Source organism: Gymnoscopelus microlampas (genome assembly GCF_963454915.1).
Source record: "Gymnoscopelus microlampas genome assembly, chromosome: 6".
NCBI lineage: Eukaryota > Metazoa > Chordata > Actinopteri > Myctophiformes > Myctophidae > Gymnoscopelus > Gymnoscopelus microlampas.
In genome coordinates, this window is record NC_139943.1 from 12,609,512 (window position 1) to 12,632,314 (window position 22,803).

General features: G+C 42.1%; 1 protein-coding gene across 2 annotated transcripts; it reads left to right on the plus strand.

Moving 5' to 3' along the window:
* Positions 1-14,289: 14,289 nt before the first annotated feature.
* On the plus strand, positions 14,290-18,756 carry LOC311047479 (sialic acid-binding Ig-like lectin 8). Of its 2 annotated transcripts, XR_014600997.1 has the most exons (8): positions 14,290-14,340; positions 14,549-14,645; positions 14,805-15,125; positions 15,350-15,613; positions 16,053-16,346; positions 17,045-17,153; positions 17,730-17,958; positions 18,035-18,756. XR_014600997.1 is itself a non-coding variant. In XM_084060213.1 (7 exons), exons 1-7 carry the CDS (start codon positions 14,320-14,322, stop codon positions 17,845-17,847), a joined length of 1,224 nt encoding a protein of 407 aa, XP_083916339.1. In that variant the 5' UTR covers positions 14,290-14,319; the 3' UTR covers positions 17,848-18,756. The 2 variants fall into 2 exon arrangements, 1 of the variants encoding a protein (XP_083916339.1); XM_084060213.1 differs by having other exon boundaries at positions 17,730-18,756.
* Positions 18,757-22,803: the final 4,047 nt, after the last annotated feature.

Consider the following 22,803-nt stretch of genomic DNA (forward strand, 5'->3'; position numbering starts at 1 on the left):
GTGTTCCAGCTTGGTTCCGTGGGGATCCACTGCTTCTTGCGTGAATGAACACATTTCAACACATTTCAAGACATTTCAAAACACATTTCAACTGCGGCTGGGTGTGTGCGGGAGATAAGCGCGAACGCGACAATTTCACGGGATCGAGCCCGGTTTTTGCTACGCCTGTCAGATAGGCCGTGCCTCTACCTGAACGCTCGCTTCACATTGAAAATGAATTAGTGGAGGTGTCAGTCACTTCCCGTGTGAAAATCCCTATAAGGTGATGTTTAATCACAGTTCATTTGTTACTCAGTTTGGGATTATACAACAATTCCTGCTGGCCTTGCCACAGCAACAGAATCGTTATGTCTGAAAATGTGAGATCTCACAAAATGTGTTAGGGTTATAGGCAGACATCGTCGGGTCACCCACTGGTTACACAGGGAGCAATTAAGGATACGGCCGGGTTTACAGTCTTTAATTTCTACGTGAAAATCAAGATAAATTCTTGCATCTTGGCCAGGAAGCAACAACAACTGCAGGGGTCTTGGCTCCAGAATGTGCAACATGCCAAACAGGTGCCAAAGTAACCTCAACCACTCATCATCTAATTAGCTTTCATCACCTACGGCACATTATGAAGCTCTGACAGAGGATTAACAACAGCTCTGGACAGACCGCCTGAAGATATTACAGCTACCCGCATATTCATTAATTCTCCAAAGATGCTATTAATGTCCCCAAAGTTTTTTAATTTGCCTCCTTGCCAGATGTGCCGACTCAGGTCTCCACACACAATGGTTTTATACTTTAACCACAGTAACCTGGGTGTCCCTATTTAGAGCAAATGTTCTAAAATATTGAAAATGTTTAACAGCGAAAATAGCAGATCTACATGCGTCACAATGCATCATGATGTGATGAAGTATAACCTATAGCAGAATACAAGTACAAAGACATTGAATATTTTAAGTGATTGAAATCAATGCATTTAGGAAAAGTGTGTACATCCTACCACATAGTTTCATCTTAATACTAAACATTATACAAAAACCTTGAAAGGATGAACATCTTAAAATGTTTAACCCTTCCCAAAATACCATCCTTTATTATCATTTTTTTAAAGCACGACAAACAGCACAGAAAGGAAAAGAAAATAATAAATATATACATTCTGAGACCTGGGAAGGACAAAAAACAACCGCGCACCTTAGTGAGGCAGGAGATATTCCACTTTTTTTAGTATGATATTATAAAAGAGATTATGGTGAAGAGACCCAATGGCTTTCCACCCTATCACTGTGTTATCATATTATGAAGGAAAGACAGTCACATGATACAAAAGACAAAGAGCCCTCATTTTCAATGATGTCGAGATTACAGAAGGCATACAACAAAGTCATAATATTGAAATAAGAACAGCAGGATAAAACAGGTTATGTATTGTGAAAACAAGCAAAGAACAGAGTATAAAACAATAATAAAGACACCTTAATTAAATGAATGACAATTTAAAACAGCAAGATTAACGAGCAGGTTTCTAAATGGCCCCCAGTGAGATCACGGAGTCAACATTTTAAGTGCATTGTAACTCGTGCCAGGTAAAGGGAGCGCTAAAACCGAAGGCTGTTTTACCTAGCTCGCTGTAGGCCCTGGGCCTGGACCACACCATTTGAATGGTGTGCGGTGGTGGGAAAAGTACTCAAATGTTTTACTTAAGTATAAGTATCAATACTGCAATGTAGAAATACTCTGTTACAAGTAAAAGTCCAGAATTAAAAATGTACTTGAGTAAAAGTACAAAAATGTTTGGAAATAGCAAGCTTGTAGATCGGCTATTTTCAAATAGCCTAGGTATAAAATAGGGCTAAAGTGGTTAATGTATGTTTTATAATTTAATAATTGATATCTGCAAAGTAACTAGTAACTAAAGTTTTCAAAGAATTGTAGTGGAGTAAGAGTACAATATTTGCCTCTGAGATGTAGTGGAGTAGAAGTGAAAGTATAGACAATTGGAAATACTCCAGTAAAAGTACCTCAAAATTGTACATAAGTACAGTACTTGAGTAAATGTACTTTACACCACTGATGGTGACCACACGATTTGAATGGTGTGGTCACCAACCATCATCATCTTATAATAAGAAGAACAGCAATACTAATCATTATAATGATACAAATACATATAGTAGGTAAATAGTCATGCTGTGAAATTATATTCATATTATGCCATGAATATATACTGTAAGGTGCTAGAGTGAAAAGTAACAATGTAATTCAGGAGTGCTGTCGATGAAGAGATTCTGTACAGGGGTGCCCTGAGCACAAACAGTTTGGGAACCACTGGCCTTATGGGGCTTAAATGGTAAATTCATGTAAAATTCAAGTCAAGGATCACCAAATTGAACCGTATTAGGCCGAGGGCCCCCATTTGAAAAGATTTTGAGCCAGGGACCCCAATAAGAGAAGATTTTTGTTGATAGATTAGATTTAGTATACATACGTGGGGAGATACAGTAACATTCGAAAGAGTGAAAGCTATGATCTGAATAGAATGTATAAGCATAACGCATTCTCTCATTGGGATAACTTCTAGTTGGCACAATAACAGTGACATTAAACTGTTTCTCATTTTGTTGGAACCCCCCGCCGCCTCAAGGACCCCTGGGGGCCCCCCCTCCAGACCCCTAGCTTTGAGAAGAACCACTTGCTTTAATGTGCTTGCCTAAGAGTTTTCTATGACCTCAACATCAAACGTTTGCTTTTTCTTGGAATCGTAGAATTTAGAGCCCAAAAAAAAAGCATGTATCACCACCGGGGCCGATGAATGACGCCAACTAGACAAAACGCAGCAGGAAGTTATGCCGTTTGGTCGCCCCTAATTGTCAACATACTGAGCTCATAGGTTCCCCCAGATCAGATGACAATGACATTAACAAAAGTGACTTTCTTGGAGGCCTATGGGTACCACATGTTAACACGTGTGGAGCCTCACGTCAGGGACATTCTTGATTCTCTTCCTCACCGTCGGCCCCTGGCCCAGGGTTGACCCTGTAGGGTCAGGGGGAAATGTGGTGGAGGTTAAGGTTAGACTGATGTAGTGAACCATGTGTGATGTAATATTGTGCAGAAAACACTCTCTTGCTCTTTTTACTCCAGCGCTGTTGAATTATTAATTATTATCAGTATGTTTGAATGTTTTTAAACAAACCGCTGATGGGTGTATAAGCCAGTGGTTCTCAAACTTTTTCATGTCAAGGACCCCCAAATTGACACTTATTAGCCCGCGGACCCCCATTTCAAAAGATATGCCAGGGACCCCCATAAGAGAAGATTTTTTTACGGCTCTAGCAGTGATTCTCAACCATTGTAATTTCAAGGACCCCCAGTTTGACATGCATTAGGGCTACAGACCCCCATTTTATAGCATTTCTATCACTTGGACCGCAATTTATATAGTAAAATCAATGTCAATTTAACTCTGAGAGTGTACAAATGGAACCAAATGGACCCGTTAGGGTCCATTTGGTTCCATTTGTACACTATCAAAGTTAAAGACCCATAAGGGTCCATTTGGTGCCTAATTTATCATTTAGCTGGGGACCCCCTGGAACTCCCTCAAGGACCCCTGGGGGTCCCCGGACCCCACTTTGAGAACCAATGGTATAGGCTACTTGTATATCAAGCTGCCTCAGGAGCAGACACAGGAGATAGGCTCATGACCTACAGTGTGGTCCACATGGCTATGTATACTAAAAACTATGACTAAGTGAGTAAGGTAAGTAAATACGAAACAATGAATACTGTCATAAAATGCCAAGTGGCAGGAAAAAAGGACTATAAATAATACTTTAAAGCATCTGCTTAAAAAAAAAAAAAAAAAAAAGTTGTAGTGTTTTGGAATCTAATAAGGACGAGTAGTAGAGTAGTCCCGCTGAAGCTCTACTTTGTTTGATGACTAGTGAAAATAGCTGATATACAAGCTCAACGTGTCACATTGAATTTGGAATTTCTATTACTTTTTATTATTATAATTTTTTACATTTTATTGAATTGCCTATAATGACAGGAAAATTAGGGAGGCCATCAGGGTTAATGTGGGCAATAAGAGCCACATAATGACACATCTCTATGATGTTGGCTCATCACTCACATGTTAGCCTCAGGCAGCACTGCACTGTGGTTCACCGCATCACCACATTAATAGACGTCACAAGCAACCAGTCATCGCTGTGATGGATTGAACTGCTGACCACAACACAGCTGACACACTTTTTCCTTGATTTCTTTTTTCTTTCATAATTTCAGAAGATGAAACTATATTCACACCACAGTGCTGCTATGTTTAACCACTTAAACCATATATGGTTGAGTGGAGTCCCGCAGGGCTCTATGCCAGTGTCTCTTCTGTTTTTGCTCTACATTAATTATCTTCGCATAGAAACACGTTGTAAGCTTGTAGATCGTAAGTTCTCCCTCAGAGTATGGATCCTGGGGTTTTAGTGGTTAACATCAATTGCAATGTAGTCCAAATGCCTTGCTTGGTTGGCTTCACTCAGTCTTTTGTGGGTTTAATAAATATAGGGTGCTTTTTTTCCCTTCTTCGTCTTCATTTCCCCTCCAACTTTTCTTTCTCATCTTGGTCGATCATTTACTCCACTTATGACATGATGATAGCAGTGAAATGCTATTGCCACACGCCATATTGAAAATCATCTTGTTCTGGTATATCCCGCCTGAGGCAGACTGGGTCAGGGGAAACATTTAACACTTGAGTGAAAAAAATAAGTAAAGTCATGATCAATCAAGAAGAGAAATTCATTTATTTTTTAAGATTTTTTGGGGGGCTTTTCTGCTTTTATTTATAGTGTATAGTGGAGATGGACAGGAAACAGGGAGAGAGAGATGGGGAGAGACATGCAGCAAAGGTCCTCGGGAACGGGACTCGAACCCGCGATGTACTATCAGGCTACATTAGAGCCTAGTGCCCGGACCGCTAGGCCAGCGATCCGTGCCAAGAAGAGAGATTTCTAGCCCTCATGAGTGTTGTGGCCTGAAAAATCATCTATCAGGAGCCCACAACGGGAGGTAAATGTAATTTTTGTACATAGTATTTGTATTTGACGATGACATGTATTATTGTGTTAATTTTGTATGCTATGTTGATGAATTTACATAGGACCACAATGGAAACAAGTCCCCAGGACTTTTTCTGTGTTATCCTTTTAGCTTCAATGTCTGACCGTACCACACACTGGGCAAGACCTAGTCAGTTAAACGGAAGTGCTGGAGTTTGGCGGAAGTACCGCCCAAGGAAATGACATTGACGCTTTACAAATCTGTTTACATTCTCTGTGAATGAAACGAGTGTTATGATTGGTCGAAAAAGATTGTTTCCGGGGGAAATACTGTACGTACGAGGGAAGTCCCGCCCCTATAGACACTCTCTGCATTGGGTCGTGACCAGGCTTTTCTCTTCGCAGATGAGTAAGGCTGGGAACGAGACTAACCGTACCACGTGCTGTTTACATAAAGGACTAAATCAATCAATCAATGAATCACAAAAAGTATCAAAGCAATGTCGAACGTGGAACAAAATTCTTGGCTTATGCGTGGCGCCTGGCAGAGATGATTTGAACTCACTCAGAAAAGGCTGACGCGTGAAGCATCCCTCAATCACCCCGACTAGAGCTCTGGAACTAAAGGCAGCAGTGGGAGCCGTTCCCCTGGCATGTATGTCAGGTGATTTATCACCCAGAGGGCCCCGTCTCGGCCCCCTTCTCACACACACACCCCCACACCCCCGGCCTGAGCAGAGCTCGGCGGCGGCCTTGAGAGCTCAAACAAGCTCCGCGACTCCACTCTCCCTCGCCATGGTTCAGTGGGTTTGAACCGGCCCAGTCATAACAGTGATCTATACCTTCTGATGTATACTTCAGGGCCCTAACCTTTCGGCTGGCAGCTCCTTTGCAGTGTTGCAACCAGCGTTTTGTTCTTTGACCTGCATTTTGCACGTATATGGAAGGATTCCTTCACAGAGAATGCAACTGAGAGCCTACATTGTGTAGATCAGTGTATAGTAGATCAACCTTTTTCTATCTATTAGATATAATGATATCATATTTACAGACCGACTCCATTTGTGTTCCTAATTGTCAGTCATTTAGTTGGGGGACCCCCTGGAACCCCCTTAATGACCCCCCTCCCTGGGGGTTCCCAGACCCTGGTGGCATAGATTATATTATGACAATGAATGTACAGTATACGTACCACAAGGGAGCCTTTTTTTCCTCTCTTCTGCATCATGGTACGGCCCGCTAAATGAGTTGTGCATACTTTGAATTCCTCATGTTCTTCATTAATTCTGGCCAATTAATACGCATGGCGAGTTTAAATCATCTGGAGGTAAATGAGAAAGGGCAGCAGAGTGTGTGGAGCGGGGATAGAGGGTTACTGTGTCATATCGGGAGACGGGAGTTACCATAACACAACGCTGGCCGGCCCGCTCACCCCAACCCACCCCAGCCCCTTCCCTCCCCCCACCTCATCTCTCACCCTCCACCAAACACCCCCCCACTCCCCCTCGTCTCCCCTCTGACCATTCAGGTGCTTCTCATGGTGCACTGATCAAGGGGCTCGGCCACCTGAGACCTGTGTTGGCTTGCACCGCAGATTAAGGCCGTCTTGAAGAAGCACCCAACCCCACCCCTCTCTCTCTCTCGCTCTCCCTCTCTCCGGAACAAGTCTCCATAAGCCTCCAGATCCCAAGTGCCCTTGAAAGGCAGTGGTCTGTGAATTTCCTCTTTCCTGCTCAGATTGAGCGCAGTATTGTCTACCAGCCCCGGAGACGGCTTTCACTGTCAACACAACACTCTCTCTCTCTCTCTCTCTCTCTCTCTCCCTCTCTCTCTCTCTCTCTCTCCCCTTATCTCACCACATTATCCTAACGATGACTCATCATATTATGGTAAAATAAATATGGAAACGCCAAACAAACAGATCCACCTCGGCTATAAGGAACTGCACAATAAAAAGGCTCTACTGTGATTTTGCAAGGGTTGTATTGAAAACATTGCTTTGGCAATTGTAAACGTATGTTTTCACATGCCAATAAAGCTCCTTTGAGTTGAAATTGAAAACTGAATTGTATTGAAAACAGTGATGTTCTCATGGAAAGGGACGGCGGGGGGGCCTCGCTGCTTCCATTGATCTGCATCTTATTGTTTTGGAATCCTCCGGGCCTGACAGTACAGGGCCTGTGTTTACACCCAAGGATGTTTTCAATGATCCACAGAGAAGGCTAAAGATGGCAAAGTGTGCTCAGAGGACTCAATTTCAATTAAATTGTGCTCACATGAATAGTTTCTGACTGGTCATTGGAATGATTATATGTCTACTTTTGTTTCACAAGTTAATATGTATTGTCTGATTTTGATGGTGTTATGTATTACTATTCTTCTTTTGTACCTGACCCGTGGGGTCCCACTTTGAGAACAATGCTGCAGACAATCCTACGATACGGGACACTGTCTGTCAGTTGCTTAATTTCGTTGAGAAGTTTCACAGGGGGTTGACAATGAGAAGTTTCACAGGGGGGAGGTAATGCATGAGAAGAACATGCTATCCCTCCCTGTTCCACTCCCTGCTGAACCAGCCTGGTCGCCAGAGAAAACTTTGTCACAGTACGTTTTGCAAAAACGTACAGTGATAAAAAAATGTATCCCAAAAACGTTGCATGTGAACGTAGCCCGTAGATGACACCATGTAGAGCCAATCGTCGATATTACGTTGCAAATGTAATGTTTTTGTTGTCCAGAAACGTTGTCATTTAACGTTAACGTTTCCTCTGGCAATAGGTAATAATAATTGGCTGAACAGACGACCATACTGTACCAACCAGTAAGAATTGCTAGTGCAGAATTGCTATAGAAATCTAACCCCGGTCTCCACAATGGTGGCCAGGAGTTTTATCCCTACGCTATACCCGAACGATGCCTCATGAAGATCAGTTGTTGTTGCGACAAGATGGTACTACGGCGTACACATTTATCTTAAGAAAGGTTCTGGATCTTCATTATAAAGTGTCATTACATCATAAGCAATAACTTGTTGTTGGTAACCAAACAACATGGAGATCTTCTTGTGCAACGTTCCAATCTTTCATCTGTGTCCATAATATGTCACCTCTCTGAGCCAAGTCTGGAGCGATGTTCTTTAGACCATCCTGGAGTTCCTTTCTTGCCTTTTAAATGACTGAAAAAGGGCAATTCAGCAAATCATTTGCCGTGGTTTTGTAGATCCTGAGAGCCACATAATGTAAAGACAGTCATAGAATTCTAAATTTGTCTATGCGTTTGATGAGGATCTTCTATCTAGTTGTGGATCCAGGGACAACATCAACCGAAACGACAGCTGTGCAAAGAATGAAATCAGTATACCATTGGTTCTCAAAGTGGGGTCCAGGGGACCCCAGGGGTTCATGGGGGTACCAGGTGGTCCCCAGCCAAATTAGTTGATAAAGCGTCATTTTAACCCCTTTATCCATATTTTGTACTTTGGCTATTCAATAATAGCAGATATACAAGCTCATAGCACCGCACCGAGTGCCACGCCATGAGCTTGTAGATCTGCTATTTTCGAAAAATCTTGACATTTTTTGCAAATCTTTCAATACTATATACTTTTTTAAAGCGAACATTTGTAACATTGTGCAAATCTTTCCTTCTGGGGGTCCCTGGAACAAAACATTTTGAGATGGGGGTCCTCGGCCAAATACATATCATTTTGGGGGTCCTTGATATGAAAAAGTTTGAGAACCACTGATTTAGTGGATCCAGGAACAACATCAACCGAAACGACAGCTGTGCAAAAATGAAATCAGAACACAACCAGTACAGTAAAATCCTACGTATCCATTTAGGTCAACTTTAACCATGTAAGCCCTATATACACATCACAAATTGACATGTTGTGAAATGTAAAATGTTTGAAAACTATTGAAACGTGTCACCTATACAGAGATGTCCCAAATAAGGGAGGCCAGGGACCAGGGGTTAACGCTGAGGATTTAATTTTGTACCGTCATCTCTCTCCTTTTGCCGTTCTACTCCGCCTTTTGTAATCTCGGCCCAGATTTGGTCCATATGCCTGCCCTTTCCGTCAATAAGAGGTTTGACCTGGAAAGCAAAAAAGCCCCATTAAAGGAAACCTGTCCTCTGTAAATATGCACGTTTACACAGTGGTAGAAAAAGTACTCACATTTGTTATTTAAGTAAAAGTATCAATAATGCGATGTAGAAATACTCTGTTACAACTAAAAGTACGGAATTCAAAATTTACCTGAGTAAAAGAACAAAAGTATTGGTATCGAAGTGTACTTAAAGTACCAAAAGTGGAAAGTACTCATTGTGCAGAAGTGTGTCCCATTTCACAAGTTGTAAAATGTATACAAATCTTTTGAAAATAGCAGATCTACAAGCTCACAATGCGTTGCCATGCGACGCATTGTGAGCTTGTAGATCTGCTATTTTCAAATAATTGTAGAGGAGTAAAAGTACAATATTTGCCTCTGAGGTGTAGTGGAGTAGAAGTAAAAGTACTGAAAATTGGAAATACCCCAGTAAAGTAAAAATTGTACTTAAATACAGTACTTGAGTAAATGTACTTAGTTACTTTACACCACTGCGTTTACAGACCCCTGTACGTCTCCTCCGGGCTGTGATTTCTCTGCTGATCCTCTCTAGGGCCAAACACCTACTTAGCTCTGTTTTCCATACCGGGCACTGTATACATTTCCTCCACTAATGGGGAACATAGGGAAATGTCTATGTGTGTGTGTGTGTGTGTGTGTGTGTGTGTGTGCGGGGGTGGGAGGGGGGATTTTGGGTGGTGATGGGGACATGGAAGGAGTTACGTCCTGGACAAAGTGACAGCCAGACACACACACAGATTATGGAAAATATAATATAGATTAAAGAAAAATATTTCAAATGTCTAAAATATATGTGAGCATATTTTTGTGGAGGTACTGTGTTAGCCCTCTGGCACTGTGCAAAAGAACTTTAGCACTGATTGGTCCAGTGGTTTGCGACACACACACACACACACACACACACACACACACACACACACACACACACACACACACACACACACACACACACACACACACACACACACACACACACACACACACACACACACACACACACACACACACACACACACACACAGGCCAACCACCTTAAAGACGGCTAGACTCCGGCAGAGCCACATCACCATAAACAATGTAGATGGGAGACTTCAATAACCATAAATTCCTAGCCAAGAGCAGGTGAAGTGAGGTCATATCTGATGCCGGTATCAGACATGAGGGGTGGGGTTAGTTAGGGGGTAAGGGGTGTGGGCTATAAACCTTAATTAGTGATACGAGCCATAACGCTGACACGGGGGCTGCTAGCTAGACGATGATGTAAATTCTAAACAGAAGCTACCCCCGGTATGCATGTGCTTCGTATAGCCAAGATATACTCACCACCGTGACTCTAACCATAGCGTGACGCCTGCAACGTGAGCCATGTGATCGGGTTTCGTTTCGTTGAGAAACGTCCTTCCTCTCTGCAGCTGTCTGATTTGCCATCCGTGGTGTTTCTATCTCTCCTGTTCGAGAGACACTGTCACATTGACTGTTAAAACAAGAACAGGAAGCTTTACAGCGAGTATGCAGTACCTCTGCTGTTTTGCCCCCCCCCCCAAAAAAAAAGTCTATTGTTTTGGTTGGACTATATGCTTTGGGATTGGGTTGTTTTTGGACAAAGAAGTAGAAAATCCAGTTTCAAACTTGAGGTCCTGTTTTAATACAGTGTCTCGGCCGGGGCAGACTTGCATAGTAGCTTTTATAGTTTCCATAAATGTCTGTCTAGTCCATGATCTCATGCCAAGATTTATGAGAATAGACTATTTGATATCAAACGCTTCAACGTGGGATGGAAATAAATCAGCAACTTAAGCCTAGTTCAGAAAAGATACGTGTTGAGGACAAAACCGTATAAACCCGATTTGTATGCCGTTGTATCTAAAAATAGCTGATCTACAAGCTCGCAACACATTGCGGATGCTACCGCATTGTGAAAAATATCTGAGTACTTCTTCCACCGCTGGATACCACACTTGGTCATCGTGTTTTACTCAAAACACTGACTGTTTCACGTCACAGAGCTTTAAAAGACATGAAAGTCTCATGCCACATATCAGACTAATCCCTCAGTAATAAGTGTCATGGGCCGTGCCACAGACAGCTGCCTAGTATTTGGGTTATTAACAGCTGTGAACTTTTAGCTTGCAGTGACTCATGAGATTTGATGACAGTCCAATAGAGGGGTCCTCAGATCTTTTTTTTCTTTCTTTCTTTTTCTGTCCACTTATGGTATATATATATACACACAACCTCCTGGAGACGAATCCTTGAGTATGAGCTCATGCGTAAAAGAAAACTCTGGTGTGAGCTCTGTTCTCTTCGTGTGAGGTTGTGAGGAACATTGCTGGAAAATATTATCTTTTTTTTTAAATGTCAGCTTTACAAGAGCGGACATGGGTTTTTCACGTGTATTTTTTAAACTGTAATGTTTCCAATGAAAAATGGTTTTAAAAAAAGATCAACACACAAATTAGAAGCGCTGTCATGCTCTACACATGACAACGCTCTAGTTGTGCTTCAACCACTTGTGCCATGTCTACTTCTTTGACCGGGGTCCTCCAGGGTTCTATACTTGGTCCCCCCTACGCCAAATCTCTTCGCTAAAAAACTGTCTATCTACAAGCTCACAACGTGTGCTGAATGTTTGCAATTTTTTTGCTGAAAGTTTGCCTATTACGACATGCCCAGAAAGGGATGCTTTAGGGTTCAGTGGTTAAGTAGGGACTGTCTACTTTAGTACAATGACATATTTTGTTGTTTTTCTCTGAGCTGTACTTTCAGCCAATTCAGTCACAATTGCCAATGCTAATAATTTCTAATATTTCCCACGTGCTGCACTCTCTATCGTATTGTCATCTTGAGGTCAGTCATTCATCTTTGTCAGTCTCTCTCTCTCTCTCTCACACAAACACACACACACACGCTAAAACACAAACAGAAATACCTCCCTCTCTCTCTCAGTCTCTCTCAGTAGGTCAGGGTCAACAGGTGATGTTTAGATATCTCAGAGCTCAGGGGGAAATTAGTTTGCTCTGTGCACTTCCTGCTCAATGGCCTTGTGCCCACAGATGACACACACACACACACACACACACACACACACACACACACACACACACACACACACACACACACACACACACACACACACACACACACACACACACACACACACACACACACACACACACACACACACACGCACACACACACACACACACACACGCACACACGCACGCACACACACACGCACGCACACATCCTCCTGCTCTCCCGTCCTATTAGTTTGCTTATAAGAGGGTTATTAAGGGTCAGTTTTCATGCTTGTGCTTTCAAACCAAACCCACCAACCACCAGGTTAGAGGTTATACAGCAGTCTGCCATTCAGTAGATGGTGAAAAGAAAAGAAAGTGTTCTTTTACTTAAGACCTGAGGCAGATTCTATACAAAAATCTATGAAAAATATTTAGATTTTTTTTAGAATAAAGAAACTCAGTGCCGCGCTATGAGCTTGTATATCTGCTATTTTTGAATAGCCAAAGAAATCTAAAATGACACAGATGCTTTCCCGGTATAAATGTACTAAGTACATAGCACTAAATTGAATTTACTTGGCATGATTCTTCTGTTTTCTTTTCATTTTTCTCCCCAATCGCAGTCATTGCCAGTTTCCCCTCATAGTGTGTATAGTCTGTGTGTCACTGCCAACCCTCATGCCCAGTTCCGCTCCCTGCTGAGCAGGCGCCCCCCGACCAGTGACAGAGAACGGCTTTTCCACTCCGCAAAACGTGGGCCAACTGTGTTGGTTTGGAGGAAGCGCCCAGCCAAGCCGGGAGGCACACCACGGAAACATTTGAACCCCAGTCACCACAGTGGTGGACAGGAAATTTATATCCCTGTGCCCAGAGGGATGCCCTACTCCACTAGAATTCAGAAACCTCCTATCTCCATAATTGTACTCCTGTACTATCTGCTATCTGCTGAAGAAATACTAAGACCTGAGGCCGATTCTACAAAATGTCTTTTAAATCAGTTTTCTGAAAAAACGTATGTTGCTATATCAGTGGTTCTCAGACTATTTCATGTTAAGGTTTCACCCCCAAAATGATATGTATTTGGCCCTCATCTCAAATATGTTGTTCCAGGGACCCCCAGAAGCAAAGATTTGAGTTAAAAATGTTCGGTTTAAAAAAGTGGTTACACAGATGCGTTCCCGATTTTATTTTTAGTAAATTAACGCCCTACTTGATCATGCTACAGCGTCACACAAAACTATCAAAAGTAGCAGATCTACAAGCTCGAAACGACGCATTTCGAGCTTGTCGATCTGCTATTTTTGATACTTTTGAATTTGAATTCTGAAAAGTAACCGTAACCGTGACATATGAGGTTTCCACCCGACAGAGACGAAATAAATAAGATGTATGGAAATATTCCTCAACAGAACTCAAATGTTTCGAAGGAGAAGAAGGGCAATAAGCGGACGGTTGTGATGAATCCCCGGTGGGACACAACAAGCGAGCCAACTGCTGAACTATTTGTGAACCGCACCCTAAATAACAGCGGGGTCACATGGGGTGGAAGTGGATAATGCTGCACAATGAGAGGCTGGCATTAGTGCGTCCTTTCAGCCATTAAGGATCGCCCTGCAAGGCAGACACACTCAAGACAAGAAAAGGTTGAGAACCACTGCACTACTGTACTTGAGTCCTGCATGTCCAGGTGCATTGTTAGCAGTCCTGCATTAATCACGTACTGTACTATAGGGAAATTAGGCAATCTACAAGCTCACAACATGATTTGCAGATGTTGTTTTAGCTATTTTCCTTGTAAGAATCTTGCACTTTAGTGCAAGATTTAGCTCTGATTTAGAAAGTTTTAGCTCTGATTTAGATGTGCTGCAGTGACAGATACAGTGTTGTTGTCAACAAGAGGAAGTTGGTACAATACAATACTTGCACAAGTAAGAGTTGAAAAGGAACAAAGACGTTGTCACAATGCACGCACCCTGAAGACAAGGACAGAGATTGCCAGCATATGGTGTAATGTGACATCCTGTGATGAATGACCAGATAGCAATGACCGTACAAAGACACAAAGCAGAGGAATATCACAACGGCATCAACTACCACCAATGACAGATGACTATATCCAGCGGGCAGGTAACCGATTCTGTTATGTTTTATGGGAAATTTCTAAATGCATGCTGTATTAACATGAACAGTACATATTTCCTTAGTTACAGCCCTTATGTTTGTGTTTGAAAGCTACTGTACGTTTAAAAAGAAAAAACAGAAAACATATTGTTTTTAAAGACATCCCAGCATAAAATATTTTTCTCTTTTTCTTCTTTTTTTTTTTTTTTTACAGATCAGTCATAACCAGACAATGGCTGCTGTGATCTATTCCGTCATTATAGCCTTGCTCATGAATGCTTGCAGTTACCAATGCTGTGGTGGCACAAGAGGTGTGAGAGTGGACATGCAACGCTTTTCACACTTATAATTAACACTCTAGATTTTACTGTGTGTGTTATGAAACATAATGTTTGCAATTCTATAGCCTTAATTTGTACAGAATTAGTGCACTGACATAATGGTACATTATTATCCTTTATTTATTTTAGGTTATTTCAGCCCTGGCAGCCAAGGATTTTCGTTCCGTGTCAAGGAACAGATGAACGTGGGTGCTGGGGATTGCATAGACATTTATTTTCGTCTCTGCTATCCCAAAAACGATGCCAATACCCCGTATAAGGGCATCTGGTTCGAAGGAGACCACCGCAACATTGTACGTGAAGAAAGTCTCCTAAATAAAGAAACTCAGACGCAAGGGGTCTTCACCCAGGCTGGCCTACCACAAGGCCAGTACCAGTATGGTTTCAAACTAGAGTGGGGAGACAAACAGAGACGCATCTTCCCTCAGAGGGTTCACGTCTCCGTATCCGGTAGGTGAAAATCTCTTTTAACCACTTTCAACCTGGCGCAACTATTTGGGGCTTACGAAACTATGTATACGCACTTTAATTTGGAAAGAAGAACTGTGTTAGAGGGAAGTCATTTGTAAGCGTGTGTTGTCGCAATCAGGTGCAAGTGATTGAATCCAAATTGACCCCCAAACAGATGACATAACAAAATGACAAACTTCTGATTTGTTCTTATTTATTTCCAGGCCTCCGAAAGCCCAGCATTGAGGTACCTGCCCTGACCGAAGGGCGTCGGGCTAGGCTGAATTGTTCTGCCACTGAAGTTTGCGCCGGAACACCAAGGGTTAATTGGCCAATTGTTCCTGGACACGATTTACGTGACAGAAAGATTGGTCAAAATGTCATGAGCTTCACTCCTGCTGCAGAGGACCACGGCACCAACATTACCTGTGTGGCAGTTTATCCTTTCAGAAACACCACAGAAACAACGGTCACTCTAACGGTGAGATGTAAGTATCCTAGTTGTACCAACTGCCACTTTAGTCGAATCAGGTCACCCTCCCCCTCATTGTCCCTGAGAAAGACACTTAAACCCTGTGTGTTAAACATAACCATTTGAGCAGCCATCAGCTGGATCAACTTGTAGATCTGTTAGTTTTGCATGACATCGTTGTACAAGGAAGTATAAAATAGAAATAGGGCTTAAGTGGTTAGTATGGAATTAGTGCAAGATAAAAGGCTATGGGCAGCTATTAGTTTCAGGTGATGCACTTGGTATCAATGAGGTCACTCGTGGAGAAAACCCACCAGTGACTTTGCAAGGGCAAGGGATCAAGCTGTTCCTTCGTCTTCATCTTCATCACAACAGTAGCAATTTCCTTTTAGTCCTTTTCTTAACTAGATAATTTATTGCTTTCTTTCTTTGTCTTTCTTTCCTTCTTCCTTTAGCTCGTCCCAGATTCCTAAAGGCCTCGCGGTGTGTGATGTTTGGAGAGCTGCTGTCGTGTGTGTGCATCAGCCAGGGGATTCCCCTACCGGTCATCACCTGGCCCCTGGCCTCCGTCACAGACTACACCCTCACCGGCTCGGGGAGCGGCCGAACGGTGAACAGCACCATCACCGTAGTTACCGGCGGAAAGTACCCAAATAACAGCGTCACGTGTGTCAGCAGCAATGAGCTGGGCCAGATCGTCATTAAGCTACCTCTGCAGAACGGCACAGTGGCGATGAAGACCCCGACTTGTGAGTATTATAGTCAAAGTATAGTAGATGAAGTGTCGTAGATTAAAGCGATCTCTGTTAGGGGAAATTCAGACTGTTGCCCCACAAAAGTCATATTGTGACTTTTTGGGACAATTGCGTGTCACATGTTGACTTTTGGGGAATATATGATTTACGAGTCTGTCCCTATCGGGACATAACTTCGCAACGTTTGGCACGGCGACTCGCTCGCCTAAGCTCGCTTGGCGGTGCCTCCCGTGGCTCAAGTCCGCTTGAGATGGCACGCCTCCGTCGTTTTAACAGTTTTTGTTGTTGGACTGTCAAAAACGCTGAGAACTGGACTTCCGCATTCCTGGAGTGCGGAAGTGCCCGGGAAGGCACCGATTGACTGGAAGGGTACCCCCTTCAAGTCACTGTTTGACGTTTCGTCAAGAAGTCACAATATGATGTAGGCCTGTAGATTGGCTATAACAGGCTAAAAAACGTAAACGTTTAACAAACTTATTCTGCGGAAAATGGAAACTCTCAATGTTTATGTAAGTCCACACCTTTCAGACCTAAATTGAGAAACACCTACAAGCAATACTCACATCAACATTTGTCGACTCAAAACAACTACTACTACTACAAAAAGAAAACGATGGCTGCAAAGATATTTTGTCAAAAGGGAATTATTATTTTATAATGTAGATCAAACTAAATTGGATTCATTCCCACAGGTGAGTCGGTCAGGAGGAGGGCTGTGGCCCCTACCTGGATAATAGTTGCTGCAGTGTCCCTGTGCGTCAATGTGGCCCTCCTGTTCTACCTCATCAAGACCTGCAGAAGGTGAGAGAGACAGAGAGAGAGAGAGAGAAAAACACACAGTTTTTATTGAGCACACGTCTAAACATCATTCCCTGGCCTTCGGCAACCAGTAGTGGGGAAAATACAGGACTTGTCACTACAAAGCCTATTTAACAATTTATTTGTATTTAAAAACGGTTTCAAAGGGTGTCTGTAAAAGTAAAACAAAACAAAGAGACACACACACACACACACACACACTGGCCTGCAGCGCTCATTTGTCCTCACTCACACACACACACACACACACACACACACACACACAGTACAGGCAGAGAGAGAACAAAGATAAATAAACAATCCAGTGAAAGATGCTGATTGTTATTTAGTATATGAATGCATTAGCTGTGCTCCTAAACTGTATTGAATATAAAAAATATACATACTTTGACGCATTGATAAAATAAGAAGAAAAACAAATCTTCTTGAGTTTCATACACATTACTTCTATGCATTCATCTCATTTACGTTTTGTTTTCTTTTTAACTGGGTGATGCAATGCTTGACCTCAAATGCTTTTTTTCTTCCATGTATGTTTCTCTCTGTGTGTAATTGCAGGGAGGAGGAGGAGAAACAGAGGAAAGCCTCTGAGGCCCACACTTATGCTACTTTGGACAAGGCTGACCTGGAGGGACCGTACAGTGTCATTAATCCAAACGGCAGCACTGTGCTATAATTTATCATATTTGACTCTGCTTAATAATGGTGTTTTCATTGTGTTTATGTAGCCCATGTGTGTGTGTGTGTGTGTGTGTGTGTGTGTGTGTGTGTGTGTGTGTGTGTGTGTGTGTGTGTGTGCGTGTGTGCGTGCGTGTGCGTGCGTGCGTGCGTGCGTGCGTTTGTGTGTGTGTGTGTGCTCGCAGTGGTGGAAAAAGTACTCACATTTTGTACCTAAGTAAAAGTAGCAATACCACCATTTAGAAATACTCCGTTACAAGTAAGAGTCTGGTAATCAAAGTGTACTTGTCTAAAAATACAAGAGTATTAGCATCAAAATATACTTACAGTACCAAAAGTAAAAGTATTCATTATGCATAACGTCCCATTTCACATTTTCAAATGTATAAAATGTATAAAACTCCTTTGAAAATAGCAGATCTACAAGCTCTCAACGTGTCGTGGGTTTGTAGATCGGCTATTTTCAAATTGCCAAAGTTTGTATTTAGATGTGAGGTGGTTTTGTAACTGAAGTTTTCAAATAATTATAGTGGAGTAAAAGTACAATATTTGCCTTTGAGATGTAGTGGAGTAGAAGTAAAATTATTGAAAATTGGAAGTACATCAGTAAACAAAAAAAAAAACTCAAAATTGTACTTAACTACAGTACTTGAGTAAATGTACTTACTTTCCACAACTGCGTTTATCATATTTGACTCTGCTTAATAATGGTGCTTTCATTGTTTGTGAGTGTGTGTTTATAAAGTAACCTCTCTTGCATATTGTGTATACAAGCCGGGACTAACGGAACCTCATGAAATCCTCCTGAAAACCCTCTTTCAAATACACACCCCTTTCCCCCCCAAAAAAATAAACGGTAAGCTGTAACATTTAACTGGGGATTAAATGATTATTTTCTGTTTCTTTACAGTAAATACAAATGTGGATTCTGGTTTGTTTTATTTACAATTAATAATGGTTGGTACAAAGAAAACAGTGTTTATTGGTTGAAGTGTACCCAGTCACATCAAATCTATATCTTCAGGAAGATAAAATTGTGGAAAAAGCAAGATTTTGGATTTAAACGTCATTAGGACTGCAACAGAAAAATAATCCATTTGAAGGGAAAAACATTGAATGTATTTCTTTTTAGGGCGATCTACAAGGTCATACTGCGTCACAATGCGAAGCCTTGTGAGCTTGTGGATCGCCAATTTTCACAACACCGATGAAGTACAAAATAGTGGATAATCAGACTAATCGATTTAATCGATTATTTAAAAAAAATATATCTTTGTAGAGATCCACTGATCCACAATATTATATCAAATATATAATATAAAAATATGGTTTCTAGATTATTCAATTAATTAAAAAAGGTAAGAATAATCGCTTAGAAAATTATCCAATAGTGGCGCCCGCTGGCCTAGCAGTCCAGGCGCAAACCACATAGATTGGTAAACCAGTTGCAGCTCTAAAACCAGTGGCCGTACAGCAGGCATGACAGATTCTTTAACCACATATAGCATCACTATGTCCTCATATAGGCCAACATTAGGCAAAAGAATATGAACATTAAGCAACATTTGCAAAAATGGATGGACATTAGGCAAAAATGGATGAACATTCAGCAAATGTGAATGAACAATAGGCAAAATCTGATTAACTTCCACCAACAAAAAGAGAAAAGTTTTGGTAAAACCTTTTTTAGGCAAAAATGGAGGAACAAAAATAGCAGTGGTGCTGTGAGCTTGTAGAGCAGCTATATAGGGTGGAAGTGGTTAACGGTACGGACTCATGTGAAGCAGAACCCATCCTTTTACACACCCACAGAGCAGACAGCGATGCTGAGCTTAAACACAAAGGGAACTCTCTGCAGCTCTTCACTTTATCTAATTACCTGATAGCAGGATTAGGACTCTGTTGGACATGGGTGTTGGGTATACAACACCCATACTGCTGCTGCGGAACATTAAAGACTCCTTAACGTTTTCAGTGCGGATGCGTCTTTCATTTTGTTAGGTACACTACACACGCACGCACACAGGTTTGTTTTTATATCATTGAAGGCACGTTACAAGCTATTTCTCGTAATATAAACTCTACTAACCACTAACCCTGAACCTAGCCCCAAACCAAACCTTAACCTGAATCTTTTACCAAGTGTAACCTTAGCTGAGACTCTTTCTTAGCCACCAAAACGACACTTGCCCACAAGTGGACATGAAGAATGTCCCCACTCGGTCAATTTTGACGCACGCACACACACACTTACTCACATACAACTACACACACAATAGTGCCTCTCTGATCAGGCTGACCCTGTCAGAGAGGGGTGTCAGTACCCGTGAGTGTCCCTTGATGAAGACCTGGTCCCCCAAAACCCAACCCAGGCGCACACACACACACACACACACACACACACACACACACACACACACACACACACACACACACACACACACACACACACACACACACACACACACACACACACACACACACACACACACACACACACACACACACACACACACACGGAGGGCCGTTCCCAAAGGGTCCAGGACACTTCATCCACAGATAACCTGGCTCTACAGATAGCAGAATGTCTAAAATTAGTGTTGTCAGAATGCTTCCCCGATAACACTGTTCCACACTTCACACTGCACAGTGGCAGACACTTTGTTCAAAGACCGCCGCTCTGTGTGTGTATGTATGTATGTGAGATGGTGTGTGTGTGTGTGTGTGTGTGTGTGTGTGTGTGTGTGTGTGTGTGTGTGTGTGTTAGGGGTGTGCCGATACACTAATTTCACCAAACGATACGATACGATATTTGGCTCACAACTTCAATACGATTTCGATACGATACGCACTTTCTTTTATTATGAAAATATATGGGGGAGAAAAAAAGCAAATGCAAACAAAAAAATCTGTTTTTGCATTATTCAGACATGCAAACTTGTAGCTTTTCAGCTACAATAGCCGTTTTGAATCCAAATAGGGCAATAGTGTGACACCTGACCCGAAAAAAACCCAACATGTTGTCACCCTTTTCACCTCGGGGCTGTTTGCATGCCTGATTATTATTATTGTAAAAAAATAAAATAAAATACGTTTTTTTTTTCAAAACGATATTTTTTTCCCCAAAAATGATACATATCGTTACGAATCGTTACAAACGTATCGCGATATATCGCGGGACGATATATCGGCACACCCCTAGTGTGTGTGTGTGTGTGTGCAGGCCAGGGTTCGATTTTCTGTGGGTGGTGGGGTGAGTGGAATCCATGTCTCTGCTTTTGATATCTCCTCTCTGGTTATTTAAAAAAAATAGCAAAAACAGCAGATCTACAAGCTCACAACGTTTGTAGATCGTCTATTTTCGCTCGTACAACAACGTACTGTATATCTGGGCTAAGTGGAAGAAAAATGTCCCCCCTTGTTTTTTTTTACAACTCGAACCCTGTGTGTGTGTGTGTGTGTGTGTGTGTGTGTGTGTGTGTGTGTGTGTGTGTGTGCGGTCGTGCGTTTCTGTGCACGGTAGAAGTAGAAAGGGGGGCTCGACAGCGGTTTGATAAATGATATCGCTTGTGTTACATTACTGGACAAAATCCAGGTCTTTCATTGGGCCGCCCAGCCCTCGCAGAACTACAGCAGAGCCAATCGATTCTCCCCAGCCTTTGAATGAAGATCAGGCCCAGGACTTTGCGCTGTTTTGCTGCTTTTTGTTCCCCCTCTTGCCATAACAAGGCTCGCCTGTGGCTGTGGAGGAAATGGGCACCGCGCACACCTGTTAATCCACTGCCCGTTTTTCACCCTGTCTGCAGACACACATTATGTCTAATTCAGTAGTTCTCAAAGGGGTGTCCAGGGACCCTGAGGGCTCCAAATGGACCCTTGCAAGCCTGTAACTCTGAGTGTACACAAATGGACCGTTACGGGTCCATTTGGTTCTATTTGTACACTCTCAGAGTTATGGGGCTCCATGGAATTTAAAGGGATCGTTCACCCCAAAAAATACTTTTTTTCTATCGATTAGTCTCCATGGAGACTTGAATTCATGGATATTGTTTTTGTCGCATTCCTAAGGCAATAATTTGCCACCGGAACCGCTGCCGATCATCAAATTATTGGCTTACGAATGCGACCAAAAAAAACTAAATCCATGAATTCAAGTCTCCATGGGGTGACTAATCGATAGAAAAAAAGTCATTTTGGGGGTGAACTATCCCTTTAAAGGTTTGAGAACCACGGCGGTGCCGCGTGCCGAAAATTGCAGAATCTACAAGCTCACACGCCTGTGATGTGATGTGAGCTTGTAGGTCGCACACATTTGTAGGTCGCGCGCAACAACACCGTGCGACGGACGAAGTATAAATCAGGCTGTATGCAGACAGCCAGTCTCTGTGTTCTATTTGATTACATTATCTGTGTGTGTGTGTGTGTGTGTGTGTGTGTGTGTGTGTGTGTGTGTGTGTGTGTGTGTGTGTGTGTGTGTGTGTGTGTGTGTGTGTGTGTGCCATACAGATGTATGTGATTTACCTTTGGCACACAACATCGTCAAATCTGATCTTATCATTATTGTTCCGGGCCTCTATCTCGCGAAAATAAAACTTCAAAAAGATCCTGTACAATGTGCAATACAAAGACCTCAAGTCTCCCACGGCAAATATTTGGAGTTGAAGTTTAAGATTTAAGGCTTTTTATTTTATCCACTTAAACCTTAAACCACTTAAAAAATCTTAAAAGTTTCAAAAATAGTTAAAATAACAGATCTATAAGATCACGTTACGTCGCCACGCATTCTGAGCTTGTAGATTTGCTGTTTTTGAAAAAGGTTTTTGAACATTTTTGCCAAAATAGGGACGGCAAGTTGAAACTGGTAACGTTTATTAATACCTACATGGCAGAGAGACACACAGAAATGCAAGCAACTTACACAAATGTAATATAACTTTTCTAAGTTTTGGTCCCA